The sequence below is a fragment of the Meriones unguiculatus genome, chromosome 11 (genome assembly GCF_030254825.1).
Source record: "Meriones unguiculatus strain TT.TT164.6M chromosome 11, Bangor_MerUng_6.1, whole genome shotgun sequence".
Lineage (NCBI taxonomy): Eukaryota > Metazoa > Chordata > Mammalia > Rodentia > Muridae > Meriones > Meriones unguiculatus.
This window is the reverse complement of record NC_083359.1, coordinates 15930143-15951263: the sequence shown is the minus strand read 5'-3', so window position 1 is coordinate 15951263 and position 21121 is coordinate 15930143. Positions and strand designations below refer to the sequence as shown.

General features: G+C 49.5%; 1 protein-coding gene across 3 annotated transcripts in view; it reads right to left on the bottom strand.

Annotated features, from left to right (window-relative positions):
* Anxa6 (annexin A6) overlaps positions 1-21121 on the bottom strand; it is a 50649-nt gene that overhangs the window by 18951 nt on the left and 10577 nt on the right. For 2 of the 3 annotated variants that reach the window (XM_021634584.2, XM_021634585.2), the window contains exons 2-12: positions 20639-20682; positions 12518-12608; positions 10531-10625; positions 9753-9866; positions 8136-8226; positions 6843-6922; positions 4922-4978; positions 4241-4334; positions 3781-3876; positions 2309-2367; positions 1285-1407 (exon numbers count right to left, since the gene is read on the bottom strand). In XM_021634584.2, the coding sequence (XP_021490259.1) occupies positions 1285-1407; positions 2309-2367; positions 3781-3876; positions 4241-4334; positions 4922-4978; positions 6843-6922; positions 8136-8226; positions 9753-9866; positions 10531-10625; positions 12518-12608; positions 20639-20656 (918 nt within the window). In that variant the 5' untranslated portion in view covers positions 20657-20682. Of the gene's footprint in view, positions 1-1284; positions 1408-2308; positions 2368-3780; positions 3877-4240; positions 4335-4921; positions 4979-6842; positions 6923-8135; positions 8227-9752; positions 9867-10530; positions 10626-12517; positions 12609-16197; positions 16348-20638; positions 20683-21121 lie in introns of all 3 variants that reach the window. The other variant, XM_060363689.1, reaches the window with a different exon arrangement.

Genomic DNA, 21121 nt, shown 5'->3' with positions numbered 1-21121 from the left:
GTAAGATGACCTTGAACACAGCCCCGGCTCTTCCTGAACAAGATGGGGAAGAAGAACACTCGCACCAGCCCTTTCTTCTCTTCCAGCACACACTGGCTGAGGCCACCAACAGAGCAGCGCTGGTCACTATCCAGCAACCAGCTCTCTGGGAAGGACAGGAAGAAACAGGTCTCTGCTATGTGGGGACACATTTCCTGTGGTATAGATACTTCTTAGTAATTACAATTTATTGCCAAGCTGACATCAGGAAACATGGAATTCCAAGATGCTTGCTGGTTTTCCCATGCCATCCCATTGCCCCAGGTTCAGGACTTCCAAGGGAAGAAACATTTCACAGAAGTACAGTTCCATGACAGACCCATAAGGGAAAATGCTCAAAATCAAATATCTGATGGAACCTTGTGTGAATACAGATGACTTTTCCCTTGAGGCTTCTGAAGATATTAGCAGCTGTGGGAAGTTCTAAGGTGGAACAGCATCTTCATTTATTCTAGCTTTTCCCAAACTCATTTCCCCATGGAATTTCCAGTGCATGACACCCATAAAAAAAAAAAATCCTCTGTGGACACCATTTACGAGTACAAACTGGACCTTTTCCCCTATTGGCTTATAAAATTATTCCATCTGATGATCTCTTAGCAAGGCCTCATGGGATGGCCACCCCTGAGACAGTACTAATCACCCAGCAGGCTCCAGGGTTCTCTAATTAATGCTCACTTGTATTCTTCAGTGAACTTCTCTGCAGAGACTGTGCATACCCACTGCCCTTGGGACAGCATCCTGGCCTTAAATCTATTTGCAAACCCTGCAGGATTCAACAATGTCTTCATCTATCTATCTATCTATCTATCTATCTATCTATCTATGTGGCTTTTTGAGACAGGGTTTCTCTGTGTAGCCCTGGCTGTCCTTTATTTACTTTTTTTTTTTAAGATAAATTTATTTATTATGGATAGTGTTTGTCCTGCATGTACACCTGCACTTCAGAAGAGGGCACCAGATCTCATTATAGATGGCTGTGAGCTACGATGTGGTTGCTGGGAACTGAACCTGGGTCCTCAGCAAGAACAGCCAGTGTACTTCAACAGCTGAACCATCACGCCAACCTCCATGCCTTGCTTTCTAGCTGCTCTTGCCACCAGCTCCCTTGTTGCTTGAACTTCCTCGAAAATGCACTAAAGCAAAAGCTCTTGGGATGCTCAAAACCCAAGTGTAGAGGTTCCTGAGACCTGGGTGGTGGTGGAAGCTCTCTGCTCCCCTCCCCACCTGCCACAGCCTGCTCACCTTGATCATGCTGTAGAGAGATTTCTCGTACTTGGTCCGGAAGATCTCCCGAATGTCAAGCATATCCAGCTCGCTCCTGGAGACCATGATACGAATCAGGGTGTTGTCTCGAGTTCCCAGGCCCTGGAAGACACGAGGGCATGTGGGACAGCATTCAGAGGCTTAGGTGACAAGAGAGACCAGCGTGGGCAGAACTAGCATTTTCATAATAAGAAATTCGAGCCAGGTACAAAGAAGGCAGAGTGACCTTCACTTTGGAGCGCCACCAGTCTTGTCTTCACCACGTACTTGTTTCCATACTTGAAGCTCTGCTGTGCCCTGCCTTGTCACAATACCAATCTTGCCCCCTTCATATGCGGTTGCCACACTTGACTATCCTCATCACCCCTAAGCAGCCCACCCTCACTCTGGCACCAGAGCAAGGGGAATGTCTGACATCCACTCTGCCAGGGGACAGCCCAAGCTCCTGGATCTCTCGTTACAAAAGTCCATTTACTCTGATGTGCCGTGGAAGTGTCACAGGTGTCTGTGTCAAGCGTGAAAGCCTAGGAAACGCTGTCCTTTGAAACTCACCCACACAGAGGGAAACCAGCCGCCTGGTCATAACGATCAGCCTTATGAATGTGGAAAGATTACCGACAGATGCCAAAGTGTTTCCTAAAGTGGTCTGATATGCACAGGAATATTCTGGTTAGTTATTTTTTTGCGGCTTTTTAAAAAGGACTTTTATTTATGTATCTGCCTATATATATGCCGTATGTGTGTAGGTGATGGCAGAGGCCAGAAAGAGCATGAGATCCCTTGGATTAGAGTCAGAGGCAGTTGTGAGCAGATACAGGTGCCCTGGGAACTGAACTCAGGTCCTATGGTAGAGCCGTAAGTGCTCCTAACCAGTGTGCCATCTCTCGAACTCACCAAACATTGGAAAGTGTTTGGCAGTCAGAGGACAACCTTTGGCAATCTGTCATTACCTCCCACTCTGGTGGGCTGAATTAACTTGTTAGGGTTCAACAACACAACATACCTTCATGGCCTTGAAGAGCCTTTCAGCAAAATATTCTGGAGTGCTGCGGATGCACTTCACTGGGGAAAAAGGAAGGAAAATGGAGAGGAGGAAGAATTATCCCCATTGCCTGGGAGAGGGGAAGGCGTGCCCAAGGGGCTAGCTCACTCGCTTTTGCCTTCCCTCCCCTCTGTCTCCAGCTCTGGGTGTGCTGGGAAGTGCTTTACAATGGAGATACAGCCCACATCCTTTCATTACTTTTTATTTTGAAACAGCATTTTCCAATTTGTCCAGGCTAGCCTCAAATTCACTCCCATAGCCCAGGCAGGCCCTAAACTTGCAATCTTGCCTAACGATGGGATGGCACACGTGTGTGCTGCAGGTTGTTCCTAACTATTAGAGACCACCAAATTTAAAGGCAGGAAGAAACCTTGATTCTAATGGCCCTCAGTGTCAGAGTCCCTCTAGCTTTATACACAAGGGAAGAGGGGAAGAGAGAGAAAGAAAGAGAGAGAGGGGGGAAGTAGCTCAGCTTCAGCTCAGGGGTACAGAATGTTTCAGTTTCTCAAAGAAGACTGGCATGGTGTCCTACCTACAACAGAGGCAGAGGCAGAAGGTCAAGGGTCAGCCTCAGCTGACCTCATAATTTAAGACCATCCTGGGCAAAATGAGACCATGTATCAAAAACAAAACACAGCTGGGCATGGAGGCTCATGCCTATAATCCCAGCACTAAGGGAGACAGAGGCTGGCAGATCCTTGTGAGTTCAAGGCCAGCCTGATCTACAAAGCTAGCTTCACAACAGCCAACACTATACAGAGAAACCCCATCTTGAAAAACCAAAAGTCAAAACAAACCAAAAACTAACTAACTAAATAAACAAAAACAAAACAAAACAAAAACCTAACTGACTTGTGGTCCAGGTATGCTAACTCTTAAAATACCAGACTAGCCCAAGACCTCAGCTAAGTCTGGCCAGCCCTCCTACCTTCATTTAACAGATGAGGAAGACAAGGCCCAGCTGGGCTACATGACTTGCTCCAGCTGAGTGGGATGTTAGTGAGAGGCCCAAGGTTTGAATCTGGACTCATCAATCAAGGTGACCCTGATCCATTACAAAGCCATTCCTCGACAAGGGACTCACCCTTTATGCAACCCAGTTTCTTCTGCTAAGTGGAGATAGATAATGGAGGTGCTAGCTTTTGCCCTCTAAAAACAACACAGCGTGGTGCCTGGCAAAGGCCCTCCGACCTCCTGGCAAAGGCCTTTGGTGAGCATTATCCCAACCTGAGGTGGATATTTTCTACTCTTGTCACATAGCACAAGGCGTCAGTGTCTGAGGCTCCGTTCCTTCCCATTCCCAGTCTCAGCCACGCTGTTCAACCAAGCCTCTACCACCTGTTTTCCTCCAGCTCCACACCGTGGGAATCCTTTTCCTATCCCCTTACTTCTAGGATGACATCCCAGACCCCTTTTCGGCCCCCAGTACATACCCACGGCCAACATCAGCTTCTCAAAGTCTCCAGAGAGCTCCCCTCGGATACTGGCTTCAATGGGCTTCCCCGTGGTTTTCAGATACTCATCAAACACTGAGGAAGACAGATAGACAGACAAACATGACATCTACCAGTGTTGCCATAGCAACAAGAAAAGATCAGAGACTCTTGGAAGGGATGGTGTAATTGCCGGGAGTCCAATGCTAGCAGGAGGCTGAGGCTGGCACTTTGGTGAGGGGGCTGCGAGGTGACACAGTTGTGTCATGTGTGCTGTGCGGGACCCTTATCTTGAGACAGGGCTAGTACTGGCCTGATAATGACTTAGGTAAGCAACGACCCCTCACACAACAGGGCTAGCATTTGGTTTGGAGATGATGTGGCTCCCGAGCACCGTCAGCAGAAAAGGAAAAGAGAGAGCGGTTCTTGGCGTCACCTGAGATGGTTTTCAAGAACTCACCCAACCGTAGGTGCTGTTTGCTACGGTTTCCCAGGATATAAATGAACTGGGCCTCGTCTGTTCCCCATTTCAGTTCCCCTGCCTCATACAGGTCCTGAGAAGGAAGAAACGAGAGACTTAACAGAACAAACCTGAAGGAGACAGGATGCACTGGCTAAGCCACTCAGAACAGCTGCTTGGTCCTGAACCCGGCAGTTACTGGTGACCCCTTCACCCTTGCACATTCCCATCCTCCTTTCTGTGGAAGCTCCCACAGCACAATCTTTATCGTCCCCTTTCTTCCAAAAACACCCCTGTGGTATGTCAGATGAATGCTCTTTCCTTCTCTCCCTTCCCAAAGCTCCCATAGTTTCCTCTTTCTGTGTGTGTGGTGGGGGATGGTGTCAGAAGGTCAACCTCGGGTGTTGTTCCTCAGAGACTGTCCACCTTGGTTTTACCCCAAATGGTTTACCACCATTTTACCTCAAAACACTTGTGGACTTAACATGCCATGTTAAGTCCCCTATGCTAGAAACCTAAATCCTTCTCCCGTTGAAGCCCTATAAAAGCCACACTGCAATTCAGGTATTTCTAGTGCTTGATATAAAGGACTTCACCTCTACCCCATCCCAAGGCCCCTGACCTCTCCCCTCCCATAAGGCTCCTGGCTGAGCCATGGCGAGCTCCATGAGCATCATTTACCTGGACATCCTGTTGGACCAAGTCCTCACTCACAACATCGTCATTCTCCCGGGTTCCCTGGAAGGAGAGACAAGGGGATGTGTATTTCTAATGTGTGGAGCCGGGGGAGGCCCAGAAGTGTGACTGAATCAGGAGAAATGCCCAATGCTTATTTTGTATCGAGTCATAGGGAGCCTCTTTCTGACCAAACAGGAGTCCTGGGAATGACCCCAAGGTCCTTCTGGTACCTCTATTCCAGGGCAGCAAACAAAAGCCCTGGACTTTGAAAACAGAGCTCTAGATGGCAAGGCACTCTCTAGATCACTTCATGACAATAATACCCAAGGAGTAAAAGATGGCACAAGGTCGCTCTATGTAGCCTTGACTGGTCCAGAACTCACTACACAGACCAGGTTGGCCTAGAATGCACACTCATCCTCTGCCTCTACCTCTCGAGGGCTAGAATTCTAGGCATGTAATCGTGTCCAACCTAGAACTGCTAATGTTAGGGTCTCCCACTCCCCCTAACCCAAGAATTTACCCATGAGGATTTGGGACTTGGATCCTAAATTCTGACTTCCTGAGCTGTGAAATACTAATCTTCCTGATTCTTTTATCGAACTGCCCAGGCCCTTGACCCCACCCAGCAGAGGGAGCTTAGCAACTGGAAGATGTCTGAAGAGGAACTGGGCTAGCCATGCTGGGCTTTATACCTGCCAATGCCAGGCCTGCAGCTGGCCTCTTCCTCTCAAGTTTTAGGGGCTCAAAGCCCTCATCTCTCTTGGGGACTGTGGCAGAGCTGGCATGTCTACAATCAGTGTCACCTCACTGTTAGTTTTGAGATGTGGAGGCAACATTCCTTGACTCCAAGCTGCAGGGCAGGAATCTCCTCTCCAGAACACGTAACATTGGAAAGGGGGCAAAGGTCACACTTCCCCAATCCCGATAGTTCCCTGGCTGGTTAACATGGGGTGCAGGCTGTTGGGGTGAGAGGAGGAGGCAAACTGGGGGAAAACCAGTAAACAGTGGGGATGGGAATGACAAGAGTGGCAAGAAGGAACAGAGCAGTGGTCTGAGTCACGTGCAAAGCTACAGATGGTTTGCACCTTGGGGTTGGAGTTCAGTCACAGCAATGCTTGTCCTTTTGGAGTCGGTAGTCACAGCCTTCCTATAAGGCCAAGCAGACAAAGGCCAGGGCAGGGCAGGCACAGGGGGACATGCTCTCCGGCCACTGCAGGCCTGTTGTAGCAAAAAAGTTTTTACGAATCAAAGGAATCCAGAAATCTGGCCTTTGAATAGAATCTCCCCTTTCCCGAATATTAATAATCAGCATAAAGTTGCTCTTTAAGATTTTAACAACATATATATGATTAAGATCATATGTGTGTGTAACATTAGAGGCACACACCACCATGTCTGGCTGTTTTGTGTGTTTTTCAAATGTACAGTGTAGAAAAACGAAAGAAAGAAAAAAAAACAATCCAACACAGCAGGCTGGATTCAGTCATGGTGATGTAGTTTATAGCCTCTTTAGAGCACCCCGCCCCCCATCAGATCAGAGAAACAGATTTTGGCTGCTGTAGGCAGTACAGGCAGGTCCCTGTGCACGGCTGAAGCAGCAGCCACAGAAGGGAAGAAGGGTGCATGAGAAGGGGGAAGAAGGCTGTGAGTGAGGCATCCGGGTCTCTGCAGGCCACAAGCCTGTGTAAAGCAGGATGTTGGGACAAAGATAGACCAATGGATAGAGCCCAGGCTTCAGAGCCATCTCTCAGGCTCTAGAGGATGAGACAAATGTGACGGGCAGTGAAGAGGGCCACGGCATAGAGGTGGTCTATATACTCTGCAGTCTTCCTGGGCCACTTGTTTAAGAAGCAGTTAAAGGCGCCCATGGAGCACATGGGGAGAGCTGCAGAAATGGGCCTTGTACTGCACACAGACCCACCTGGAGCAGTACCACCAGCATCTTCTGGAAGTGGCCAGAGGTGTCTCCAATGATGTCAGACTCCAGGTCCCGCTCATAGGCTGTGGAAGTAACACAGGGAATCTAATCTCATCCCCCAAAGCCTCCGGGATCCAGAACAGAGGCCCTTTGCTCTGCATCCCCACCCGACCCATAAGATTAGCTATTGTTATGAACCCTATCCAATCTGCATGGCTGCCATGAAAAGACACACGTGTCTCTTCATGGTGGCTGGCACTGTGACACGATGAAGCGGAGTCTTCCTACTTCTGTCCCCTTATGCCACCACTGTGTCATTGACCCCAGCAGGACAAAGGGTTCCTCCCACAGTGACAAGGGATCTGTCATAAAGCCCCTATCTGATTGTAACACCAGTTTGCCGCTGGACTCTGAGGAAAAGATCACCTCTCTTTTGGCTACAAAGCCCTCCATAGTGCTAGCCTGCCCTCTACCTCCCCAGCTTCATTTGGGCCACCTAACTCACTTCCGCAGAGGAGTTTTTATGCTGTTGTTCCCTCTGCCAGAAGGACCATTTACCTCCTCCTTCTCTATACAACAGGCTCCTCACTTCTTCTTAAGACAGGCTTTCTCTGACATAGGCCCTCTCTTGGGAAAGTCTGGCTCTTGTTCATTTCCTTTGTAAAATCTGACCGCTGTGTGTCATCATTATTTTTTTCTCTGAGACTCATCATTATCTTATGAGTCTGCAAGTTCCAGCTGGCAGAGACTACACTGTTTTTATCTAACACCATTTCCTGAGAACCTGCATACTGTCCAGCACAGAACAGGTACTTATTGTATGGATGGACAGAAGGATGGTGGATAAATAGAGGGGTATATGGGTAGATGGAAATGGCCAAGCAGATGGATAGGTGAGTGGGTGAGTAGATGGATAGGTGGGTATGTGAACTGGAAGACAGATGGGTGTTAGATGGATGGATGAACAGTAGGTAGATGGCAGATGGAAGAATGGGTAGATGGGTAGGTGGTGAACGATGGGCAGATGTCAGATGGATGAGTTGATGGATGATGCGTGGGTGGGTAGATGGTGAATGGATGGATGAGTGAGTGGATGGCTGATGGATGGATGTGAGAGGAGATCATGGATGTTGCTAGATGGGTGGGGTAGTGTGATGATGGATACAGATGGGTGGGTGGATGGAGGAGTGGATGGAGTCCAGATGGTTAGTGGGATGGATAGGTCAGAAGGAAGGCGGATGGTTAGTCTTGCTGTCTCCACCCTTGCAGGCTGAGTGTCCTTCCTGTCCATCTCACCGTCTTTGTATGCGGCCACCAGCTGGTGGATCTGCTCATTGGTCCGGGAAGCCAAAATCTCAATGAGGCACTTCTCATCTGTGCCAATGCCCTGCAGGAGAGAAGGAACACGTGGGACAGAGCAGTATGGGAAGTCCTTAACCACAGGGGAGCTCAGAGCAGCCTGGATAGTGATACTGCCTGCACCCATGGTGTCTTCGGCTCAGCTCTTCAGCATCATTTGGGAGCTACCACACTGAGACTCAAGGCATGGATTCTAGCTCCACCTGTCCAGCAGCTGTCATGACTTCTCACTAAGAGATCTTGAGGCTAAGGATGTGGCTCAGTTGGTACAGTGCTTGCCTGACATGCAATAAGGCCCTGGGTTTGACCCAGCACTGCACAAAAACAGGCATGGTAGGCACACAGCTCTAGTCCCAGCACTTGGGAGATAGGGGTGGAAGGCTTAGGAGTTCAAAGCCAGCCTGGGCTACATGATACCCTGACTCAATAAATAACAACAACAAAAAAATCAGTACAATCCTGTATTTCTTTTCTCCCTCCTAGAGTCACAACAGAAAGCAAAGGGGGACATCGGTGTATTCCGTGGAACCATCTGCAGAGACTATGACAGGGTTGGACATTCCTGCTCTGTTAGCACAGTCCTTGAAAACTGATGGGAAAATAGAGCCTCAATGTGCATTGACACAGTTTAGTCAGTCCAAGGAGGACACGTGTTTATTAAGTCTGTCTGGGTGATCTTTGAATGCATTTTCCAAGTTACCCATCCAGTGAAGGAAACATGCCAGCACTTTGTACATAAAATGAACATTTATAAAAGCTTCAGCAACAACAGCAGCAAGGATGACTTTATCTTTCTGGCCACAGTTTTCTCATCTGTACAGTGGGAACGCTCTTTGTTGCTCTGCCGAGTTCTAAGGCACACTGAGAAGGCAGCAACTTCTCACGTGGCCCCAAGTGTATCCACACACGAACGAGTCTATGTGCGGGAACTCAATGGTGGCAGAGGTCATAGGCTTCATAAACTGTAAAGTTCCTGATATAATCAAAGGCTTTTGTGTACATTTTTTTTTTAGGGTGCTAGGGATGAAACCCAGAGCTTTACCCATGCAAGCAGGCATTCTACCACTGAAGTCACACACCCTAAATCGGGGGCTTTGCGCGCACAGAAGTTAGAGGTCAACTTCAGGGGTCTTCCTTTATCACTCTCCGTCTTAGTTTTTCAACCAGGGCCTGTTACTAAACCTGGAGCTTGCTGTTCTCATCAGACTCAGAGTCTAACACCCAGCGTCTTGCAATGACGAATTTTCATTTGCTGTCAGCTTACGCTATGCCGTATAGCATTTGTCTCCACGTCTCCACTTTCCCAGGACTATAAATCCTGGCAGGGGGGATTGAGACCAAGGCCCCATTTTATAAGGCCTACTTTCCCCTAGCGTCTGTCTACATCTGCCAGGCTGGAGAAGGCTAGGAAGCCCCTCTGGGACAGGCTGCCTCTTGAAGCAGGACACGTCTGCCGGGTGGGCAGGGGCTGATCGGAAGCAAGTGGTAAAGCCCAGAACTCCCACCCCAGCCACATCTGCACCCCCGTTGCACGCCCACGCCCAGGTGTCTTACCGAGATGGCGTCTTTAATCTCTTTGGCATCGCAATAGGCAAGCGGCCTCATCAGGTTTACTATCAGGCGCTCGAACTTCCCTGTCAACTCGTACTTCAGGTCTGCGATGAGGTCCTGAAGGTGGGGGAGCACCATGGCAGGAACAAGGGATAAGTGAGTACTTTCTCTGCCCAGTCCAAGGCTTAGTCACCTTGCTGAACCCTGCTCTCGGGAGGAGATGCGCCATTGTCCCTTAGCGAAGACTCTAGGCCAGCGGTTCTCAGCCTTCCTAATGCCCCCACCCTTTAACGCTGCTCCTCATGTTGTGGTGACCGCCAGCTACAAAATTATTTTCATTGCTACTTCGTAACTGTAGCGGTTTTGGAGATAGAGGTTTTGCCAAGGGGTCATGACCCACAGGTTGAGAACCACTTCTCTGGAGCCACTGCTCTCTCAGGCCACTGCTCCGAGTCATGCAGGTAGCAAGTACTAGTTCAAGCCCCAACCCTGCCCTTCCCTACTGCTGTCTGTTCCCACTCTCTGTCTCTCCCAGAATCCGGGAGTGTAGAGAGTTGGCCACGGCACAGGTCTGCTTTCTCAGAGCAGGCCCGACACCTGGAGAGTGCCCAGCGCAAGGTACTCAGATGACATGACTCAGATGACATGTGAGGGACAAGTAGGAACAGAGAAAGAAGAGCTGGCATGTAGGCAGGGCCGGAGAAGAGTGCTGGGGAAGGATCCTGAATAACAAGACAGGAGGCTTCCTTTCCACATTGGCCCTCCGGCTGCCATTACTTGCCTTGCCATAGAGGGACTTGTAACTCTGGCAGATCTCCTGCCTCTGCTTGTTGCTGCGGGAGGTGATCAGCTCCAGGATGGCCTCCTTGTCACTGCCTAGAAGAGTTGAGGACACTTGTTAGTGACTAAGACAAGGTGGTACCCTCAGGTTCCATGTTAACGTGCCTTCAAAATGTAGTTCTGTTTTCCACCAAAGCTTCATGATGCAAACGGAGCATTCCCAGAGGTACTTCTGTCACTTCAAAGTGAGCATGTGAGCTGGGCAGTGGTGGCTGGCGCATGCCCTTAATCCCAGCACTAGGGAGACAGAGGCAGGTGGATTTCTGAGTTTAAGGCCAGCCTGGCATGGTTTACAGAGTGAGTTCCAGGACAGCCAGGGCTACACAGAAAAACTCTGCCTCAACAAAAACAAAACAAAACAAAACAAAAGGTAAACATGCTTGAGACTGTACTCCTAACATGAGCACTCTCAGGAATGGGACTGTGGATATGTGATCTGTACAGCCCCGCATTAAAATCCCCACGCTTAGTTTGTTCAGCGAGAGCGCTGGCTTGGAAATGACTGCCAGGCTGTCTTGACTGCTGTAGGTAACGAGTCTTCTCCCACTCTAGTCTCTATTATGCTTATTTCAACTTCCCCTCAACAAGATATAAGTCCACTGCATTTGGTTACACTGTCACCCTGCCCAGCCTCCCACCCCACCCCAATCCCCCCAAAGCTGCTTCCTTGTAGCTCCAGCAGGAAACAGCAGAAGCCATCCCAGCTCAACAAGGAGGTGACAGCAGTGGTTCTCAACCTGTGGGTCGTGACCCACGCAGGGGGTGGCATATCAGCTCTTTACATTACAATTCTTAACAGTAGCAAAATTACAAAGTAGCAATAGAAAACAAACAAACAAAGTAGCAATGGAAATACCTTTATGGTTGAGCGTCACCACAACATGTGGAACTGTATTAAAGGGTCAAAGCACTAGGAAGGTTGAGAACCACTGGTCTAAAGGCACTTATAAGTCCCCACACAGAGCGGGTCATTGCATTCACAACACCTGCACTCAGAGGGTCCCTGATTGAGCTCTCTGAGCGGCAAATGAGACAGGTAAGGATTTCCAAAAGGCCTCACAGTACACGTGACTTAGAAAAACCCAGGTGCCCTAATGCCCAGCCCAGTGTTCTTCCAACTGCAGGCAAGCAAAGGTAGCAAAGGTCAGTGGTCACCCGGAAGAAAGCGGAGTCACCAGGAGGGCGCCAACTGGCCAAGGTCTCCAGCTACACTAACCAGGCCCATTCCTTAAGCTCAGGCCTATGGGTGAGGCATCAGTATTCTTTATCACTCTTCAGCAGTTTGACATTTTATTGTAAATTTATTAAAATGTAAAAAGAGGCCTTTTTTTTTTTTTTTTTTTTAGATTAAATAAGCTAGTCACAGGGATCATTGGTGAGGTCCCAGGCACAATCCCCAGCAACAGGAACAAAACAAAACAAAACAAAACAAAAGTACATTGCAACATCCCAGGCCTTCCCCCCTCCCCCTACTGCTGCTGAGTAGTCTCCCATGGAAAGGAGATAATCTCTCAAGGAAGGCCCTTAAGATTTAGAAGCTCATGAAATCTACAAGGCTCGGACGCTCGGGGACTGATACCTGGACCCTCAGGCCCCTCCCCAAGACTATTAAAGTAGGAACAACAGCTGGGGAGAGGCGAGGCTGTCTGGTGGAGCTGTCTGGAAGCTGGGCAGAGGGCGCTAAGGTTGTAGCCTTCCTGAGTTGTCACCCATGAGTGGGTTTTTCCTTTTTTTTTTTGTTCTTAAGTTTTGCAACTGTTTTGCGGTGACCTATGCTCCTGTAAATAACCCCAGTGAACACAATGGCTCATCAAACTTGATGGGCAGAATGGTTTCTTGGGTTTGTTGTTGGTGCTCTAGCTGGGTAGGCCGCGTCTTCCATGCACTTCCCTCCTCGCAGGGCCCGCTGTCGGGTAGCCCACACCTACCGAAGCCCTTCATGGCTATGTACAGAGCCTCGGCATCCTGGTTTGCGTCAAAGTCTGGGAAGTCATGGATGGAACCTCGGTACATGGCGCCCTGTGGAGAGAGAAGCGGAGGCTGAGTTTTGACCTTTGACCCAAGACCCTGGCTCGGTTCTGTTCCCCAGAGGAAAAACAAGTGCTGAGGTCACCTGGAAAGGGTGTGGCGGACTCTTCTGGACTACCAGCCTGCTCAAAGGACAGGGCCATTCCTCCAAGGGAGGGCAGCTTGGCCAAGGCTCACCGCCCTTCATTACCTGGCACCAGCAGAAGAGGTTAAAAGTCTGGCTGAGTGGCAGACTGGAAGTGATCCCTGTGAGTGACAAGAGCTCCCCTCCCCCACCTGTGGTGTGATAGTAATGTGTGGTAGGTAGAGGTCAAAGGTCAGCCATAGGTAGTGTTTCTCAGGCATCCCCTACCTTGTTTTTTTATTTGTTGGTGTGTTTGTTTTGAGATGGGGTCTGGCTGTGTGGCCCTGGTTGGCTTGGAACCGCTATGTAGACCACACTGGCCTTGAACTCAGGTTCTCAGGCTGGTGCTATGAGCATCTTTACCCTCCGAGATCTTGCCAGACCATTCCTCTTGTTGTTGTTTTGGGTTTTTTGAGACAGGGTCTTTCTACATAGCCCTGACTGTCCAGGAACTCACTATGTAGACCTAAGCATGTCTCAAAGTCACAAAGATCCACCTGCCTCTGCTGGGGTTAAAGGAGTGCACCACCACAGGTAGCTCGCCTTACTTTTTGAGACAGGGTCTCTCAGCGGCCTGGGCTCACCTATCTATCACAGGTGGCCTGTGTCTGCCTCTCCAGCACTGCACTCCCATGCTCTTTTGGGGTGCCTGTGGGTGGGGGAGCTGGATTCTGGAGCTTGAACTAATGTTTTACCTAGCAGGACCTTTACTGTCTGAGCCATCTCTCCCTAGCACTCCTGTTTTTTTTTTTTTTTTGGCAGCACTTTACCCTTTACAAAGCTTTTCATCTCTATTAATACAATTATATTAGCAAGTGTTTAAGGTTAGTGCGAGTGTTTAAGGTTAACCAAACCCTGAGAAGGAGTCCCACAGACCCCAGCCCTTTTCCCTGCTCCCTTCTGTCCTCAGCAGTACAAACTTCATAGCTGCCAGCTACTCAAGGGGACCCAGAACTGTTTTCAAGTTCAATGCCAAGAGGAGCACTGGTCCTGGGGGCCCAGTAAACTGAGCTGTGAACTGGCATCTGAGGACAAGCTGGCAGGGTCCTTGCAGGCCAGGAGAGGAGGGCAGAGAGCCAAGAGACCTTAGACATCAGATCTAAGCTGAATGCACAATGGGTTACTTCACGGAAGAATCAGATGTGGGTCAGCCATACAGTATGGAGAACCACGGGTGATTCCAATAGACAAGGGGCTGTTACTGGGCAGACACATGGCACGTAATCTGTGCCAGGCCCTAGGCCAAGGACTGAAGATTCAGGAAGAGCAAAGAGCTAATTTTGTTGAGCCCCTCACCCAGTAGCAGAGATGAACCATAAATAGTAAACACCTAGAGAGAGACAAGTTACGTAAAGAGAGAGGCAAGTTACAGAGAAAAACCGCTAAACTCAATACCAGCTCCAAAAAGAGATTAGAAAAGGCTTTTTAGATGGAGGAACAGCTGGAGGCGGAGGAGCGGCTGGAGGCAGAGGAGCAGCTGGAGTCCGGGGAGCCCACAGATTGTGCCTTCAAGGAGTATGACATGGACAGACAAAACACGAGTCCTCCCACAGTCCGTGTCTCCTGATGGCTCCTACCACAGGGCCCAGCCAGACATCTGTCTGTCCTCTGCCTTCGGTCACAGAAGCTGGCTCTTCAGAGGTATGCATGCGTGGGTGCAGGGCTGCTATTTAAAGCTCTCAAAGGGCGAGTGACCAGAAAGGGACACAGCCTTCTTCCCGCCATTCGTGAATCCCCTGCAACCCGATCTCAGTCCTGGGCAAGGAAAGAGCAACAGGCCAGACAGCAGACCAGGCAAAGGATGGCGTATGCTGGCCCTACCTCCCGCCTTTGCTCCCTCTGCCCTCTTCAGTCCTTCTGAGGCCTGCTACATTTGCATTGGCACAGTGCCACCCTGGATAGTCTGACCCAGGGACCTGAGGTCCAGTGTCAGGCCTGGTCTGTACATGGTTCAGAGACTGATGAGAGGAGGCCCTCAAGTCCCTGTTATCAGAAAAAAGGCAGTACCTTCTAGAATTTTCCAGCCTGACCATTTGGTGTTTCTCTCTATATCCTGGTCTAGCAGTATCAGAGAAGAATGCCTGCTTTGCAAAGGGTCTTAAAGAATTTTAGTCTAACCTTCCTCTTGATCTTTTTTTTTTTTTTTAATATAAGGTTTCACATAGCCAAGGCTAGCCTTGAACTCACTGTGTAGCCAAGGCTGACCTTGAACTCCTGATGGACCCGTCAGTGCCACATGAGTGCTGGGATTATAGGCATGTGACATCACATCTTCACATCTGGCTTTTTGATTCTTGACTCTACAGTACAGGCACTGTAAAGAGCTATGGCTGCATAGGAGAAAGTGGATCCCCACACCCAGCACAGGCTTAGCAGTGGAGACCAGAAAGGGCTTGCTAGCGGTAACTGAGTTGAATGAAGAAATGAAGATATTCTCCTTTGAGGTAGAGAATGCTAAAGAGGGATGCAGGCAGGGGAGGGCGCAGCCTGACTCCTTAGCATGGATCATCAAATAGCCTAGAGCTTTTTCCTCAGCTAGTGATGCCCGCCTGCCTCTCCTTGAAGACTAAACATGGGTTATTATATAATATACTGTTATGTAATATTATATTATTATCTGCTTCCCCTGCTGGGATGGCTGCTTTTGGAGACCTGTTTCTCTTTGTGCCATGCTGACTCACTTTCAAGCTATACACAGGCGCCACCAGCACCCCACCATGCCTAGACCCCAAAGGCTTCTCCAACACAGACTCTCGTTTCCAGGGAAACTAGAGCCACCCACTTATTCACCAGTCATCCATTAGCTTATCCACCACCAACCTACCCATCTGTCCATTTATGCTGCAATCTATCCTTCTATCCACTTATCTGTCTGTTCTTCTGTCCATGAATCTATCGGTCTGCCTATCTGCCATTCCATCGACCCATTTACCAAGCTACCCATTTACCTATCCACATGCCCATCCATCCACCCAACTATCCACCATCCACCCAACTACCAGCACTCACATGCATCCATCCATTTCTCACTGAGAACCTACTAAGTGCTGAGCCCAGGGACCTAAAAGAGCTCGCAGTCCTGTGGGAGCTGTACAGTAACACATGCAACCATAATCCAGTCAGTTAAGTCCAGTCCAGGGGCTGGAGAAGAAACCCTGTGAAGGCTGGGACTGTGCTTGTCTTGCTCACTGATGTATTTCCAGCCCCTAGCACTGGACCTAGCAAAGTGGTTCTCAGTTGTGGGTCACAACCCCTTTGGGGGGGGTTGAATGATCTTTTCATAGAGATCGCATATCAGATATCCTGCATATCATATTTTATATCATGATTCCCAACAGTAGCAAAATTACAGTTATGAAGTAGCATGGCAACAATTTTATGGTTGGGGGTCACCACAGCACAAGGAACTATATTAGAGGGTCACACACTGCATTAGTCAGGTTGAGAACCACTGACCTAGGACATCTGGGCACACATCGGTATTTGCTTCAGAAAGAGATGAGTGGATTACTGAGAGTACATGCTGAGCAGATCAGAGCTGACTTCCTGGAGATGATGTCTGAGTTCCTGTAAGTCCTACAGGATGAGTAACTGCTGCCCTCCGTGCTGGGGAGAGAGGCCGTGGAAATTCCCAAACAGAGGAGACACGGCAGAGGCCTGGCATACAGTGAGGACATTGGGGAGAAGAAGCCCAGGTTACAGTGCTTAGGAGCTGATGCCCAGAGTCTGAAACCTCGTGTGTGGTAATGATATCGAGAGCCCGCCTGCAGTCCCGCTGGCTGCTCTGGGCATGCCTCCTACGTCAGGGCATGGGCAGAGCAAGGCTCTCGGGCCTGGCCTTGTTGTCCCTTTCCATTGAACAGAGATGCTCCTCAGGATACTCTCTCCAGGGTTTGGCTCTTATTTTGTTTATTTCATTTTTTATTTAGGAAGTTTAACTATGCAACCCATCTTCTGTGTAGGTTAGAAGCATTCAAGCTGCAGCAGTTTTGAACTGATGCCTTTCTCAAGGTCAGTAGTGAGGATGCCTTAGTCACATTTCTGTTGCTGTGATAAAATACTTTGAACAAAAGCAATTTAAGGGAGAGGTGGGCTTATTCTGGCTCATGGTTCAAGAGTGTAGTCCATCGTGATGGAGAAGTTAGGGTGGCAGCTGGTCATACTGCTTCCACTGTTGCAAAGCAGAGAACAAGATGGCGGTGCCACATGACTGTAATCCCAGTACCCGGGGAGACAGAGGTAGGCAGAGCTCTGTGAGTTTGAGGCCACATGCTCTACAAAGGGAGTCCAGGATAGCCAAGGCTACACAGAGAAACCCTGTCTCAAAAAAAAGCAGAGAACCATGAATGCTTGTGCTTAACTCACTTTCTCCTTTTGATACAGCCTAGGGAATGGCGCTACCCATAGTGGGTAGGCCTTCCTACTGTCAATTAACCTAATTATGATAATCCTCCCAAACAGGGCATGGTGGCATACTCCTTTAATCCCAGAACTTGGGAGGACAGCCTGGTCCAAACAGTGAGTTCCAGGTCAGTCAAAGCCACATAGCAAGACAAAACCTTGCCTCATTTTTAAGATGCTGGTGGGGGGGGGGGGGGGGAAGAATCCTTTCCTAGGCATAACAAGAGGACCATTTCCTAGGTGGCTCTAGATCTCATCAAGCTGACAACTGAGATTATTTATTACTGGAGATGTGTCAGAGGTAACAAGTGTCAAGACAGATTCTGAGAAGGTTCCTGAAAGCTCACAGTCAGCTCTGTGCAGCCTGGGCAGGTGCCTCTCGTGTTTCCCAGCCCCTGTAGGAGGCAGTTTTCAATCCTGTGACCTTAGAGAGCTTGGGCATCCGAGACAGAAGACAGAGTACCAGGTATGCGTTCCTCCCTATTGTGGATATTTCGTCTCTGCCCTTCTTCCTCCATGGATGGTGTGGGTGGGCTCTGGTACTGTTTGGGCTGAAGATGAAACAGTCAGTGTGACACTGGGGAGATGGCTAATAGCCTACACAGGCTAAAGTATTCATGGAGAGGCAAACTAAGAGAGCATCTGGTTCAGTGTCCCGTGTAGCGCTCTGCTCAAGAACCCTATCTTTTCAGTGCTTGCCTGCCAGCCCTGTGCTCCCATCATGGGCGCTGTAAGCAAAGTGGTGCTTAGCCCTAACCGTTAACATAAAGATAAAGAAACAGTCCCTCAGAACATCTGGGCTGAGCTCCCACAGGTCATGACTCACCCCATTGTGGGAAGTTTACATGCCTAAATGCCACCTGTGCAGCCGCCCAAGCCACCTGTAATCAGACTGTCACACCCCATGTGGACAGGATCCTGGATGCAGATAGCCAAGATGGAGGGAGTGGAGAGAAAAGAGCTTTCCACCCTGAAATATTTAACAGGCCCTGTTGTCAGGTGGTGAGCAGCCTGGGCCCTGGGGGCTCCCACCTGTGAGGCCCCACCCCAGCTGCTGCAGGTGTCCTGGGCCTTCTTAGAGCAAAGATAAACATCCCCTAGACAGACGATTGGCGCAGAGAGTAACCATAACCATCTCTGAAGCCCACTTCATCCTGCAGCTGCTAGGGTCCCAGGACATGCACACCCTCTCTTTCTGTCTGCAAAGTGTTTTATTATTGTTATTATTATTATTTGTTCCCCCCCCCAGACAAGTTGTCTCTGTCCTGGAACTCACTATGTAGGCCAGGCTGGCCTCGAACTCACACAGATCAGCCTGCCTCTGCCTCCGAGTCCCGAGATTAAAGGCGTGCATTGCCACGCCCAGCCTGCAAAGCCCTTTTATATTCACTATTGCATTCCAACCCCAAGCCTCACTACTGAACAGCCCACAGAGCCATATCTCCTGGGGCATTCCATGGAATCATATTCTTCCTTCCTGCCTTTGGGTCCCGAGTTCATCTCTTTGGAAGGTGACAGGAAGGACCTTCATGGTGGAAGGAAGTGGGGTGACTAGACCCGGGGAGTGTGAGCAATGTGCTGTGTGTCTGCAGGGGTGTGTGGGTGTGCACGTGTGTGGGGTTCACTGCAGAGAGTGCTAAAGGCAGGCAACGGACTGGTGGCTCTTCACCTGTGGGGCGTGACCCTTTGGGGGTGGTTAAACAACCCTTTCACAAAGGTCCCCCGGAAAACACAGATATTCACATTACAATTCATAACAGTAGCACAATTACAGTTATGGGGCAGGAATACGATGACCTGTGTTAAAGGGCCACAGCTTGAGGAAGGCTGAGAACCACGGCAACAGATAAACTTCTTTCTTTACATCTTCCTAACACTATCTTCTGCAACCTTCTCCCTACTGAGGCTGCTGCCAACCAAGCGCCTGAATTACCCTTTGTCCCGAATCCGCTACATTCCTTGTTCCAACTGCACTTCATTCTTTCTCAGTTCTGGCCCTCTGATCTGGCCAGTCTGTCGCAGACCTTTCCTGTTTCCCATAGACCCTTCCTGTAACCCAAAGAGTGTCCTCCTATCAGCCCAGACCTCTTTCGCATCCTACTAAAGCACAGTGCACCAGGGCAAGAAAGACCCCTCAGGCTCAGCCATCTTGAAACTCGCTTGCAGAGGCTCTATGAGCCAACTGAATTTTCAGCCTGACCTGTTTGCTTGAGTCATTCAGAAATGCCTCTCAGTTCCTGCCTGTGCACACATAGGAAGGCGGGAAGCAGCAACAGCTCACGTCCTGGAGCTTTGCCCACAATTACGACTACTCTTCCTGATGAGCCTGATCAGAGAGGCTGTGGGACCGGGCATGCTCCTTAGGGACGGGGAGAGAAGCTGAGCGAGAGCTATTTTGAGGATCTGTCTTGCATCATATAAATGCTACTCTTGGCCAACTGCGACTGTCCCTGGTTCATTGGGTGTCATGTCACAAGGATGGATGAAGGGAAACTGGCTCTCGGTTCAGCCACTGGTTAAGAGTTCTGCTCTGTGACTAGATGGAGATGTTCTAGAGCTGGAGTAAGCAACCAAAGGGGGTCAGCTGGGGTCCCTCAGCTTATACTCCCCTTCCCATGCCAGGTTTGCAGGAGAAGGGTATCCAACTGGAACTTTTTTCAGACAAACCCTGACACAGAGGGATCCTTCATACCAACCTTAGCCACAGAGGAGATAACACTCTATTTGGCCAGGAAAACTCAACTGCGATGGGTATGGCATGGACCACACCTCTCCCGGGCATAAGCGACCCTCATTGTGATTTAGTGCCTGTCTGGCTGCCCATTTCCCTTCCTGGGGCCACATAGTTCTGGTGGGGTCAACTCAACTTCCAGCTCCAAATGGCATGCCACCCAGGCCCAGCCAATGAAAAACCTGGAACCACTGGAAATAAGCTACACTATTTTTATCCTGGTCTGTAAAGACAGGAGAACAGAAGCCTGGAGGTGCTTGATGCCCATGCCAGGCAACGAGGGGCCTCAGGAAAGAAGCAATCTAGAAAAACGGTACCAATAGAAACAGAGTCCTCCTCACCCTATCATCCAAGCTCTCCGATCTAGTCAGTCCTGGAGCCCTGCACTCTCCAGTTCTTGAGCCAAGTCACTTACATCCTTTTGTACTTCAGATATTGTATGTCATCACTGGTGTCTTGCTCATAAAGAGCTACGAATTTAGAGCTGCCTCTGCTCCTTTTAGGCTGAAGGTGAGGAGTTACCAGAAGGTACCCAGAATAATCTGAAGCTACTGGGGGTTATCTGAGGGTACCAAGGGTTATCTGAAGGTACCTTGGTTAGCTGCAGGTAGCAGAATTTATCTGAAGGTACATGGCTTAGCTGGGAGTAGCTGGGGTTATTCTAGCCTACTGATGCTAGGGTTCCCAGGCCCAAGGGTAGGACCTTGAGGAGAAAGAGGAGGAAGAGGGAGAGAAAGAGGAGGAGGAAAAGAAAAAGAGCCTTACCTGTGCTGTTTTGGCCATGGTCTCAGGTTCTGCAGCAGAAACCACTGTGGAAAGGGAAAGAGAATTTGAAAGATGCTCCCAGGACTCTAATTCTCCCTTCTTTGCCTCTTATTTTCCCTCCTGCAGCTCTCGTATCTAGAGACCTGGTAAAGCCAGGAACTTTGTTTTTCAGTTGACAGTGGCTGGATTAGATAGTGCACAGTCAGTCACAGCAGGGTGGGGAAAGGGACTGGGAGAAGGAAGGCTGGACATGACCACTGACCCAATGCTGAGCCAGGCTGTGCAGTGTGCCTGTTCTCCCCTAATCTTTTCAGCAGTCCTTACAGGCAGCAGATGCCCTTTGTAAGAGAAGGGAAACCAAGGCTGGGTACCACATTTGACCCTATGGCAAACCACTTAGAACCCCAGAATCCAGAGTGCTGCCTGGCGGTGTCTGTGTGCCCTCTTCCCAAGCCACTGAAAATGGCTTCCCAGCCAGGCCTT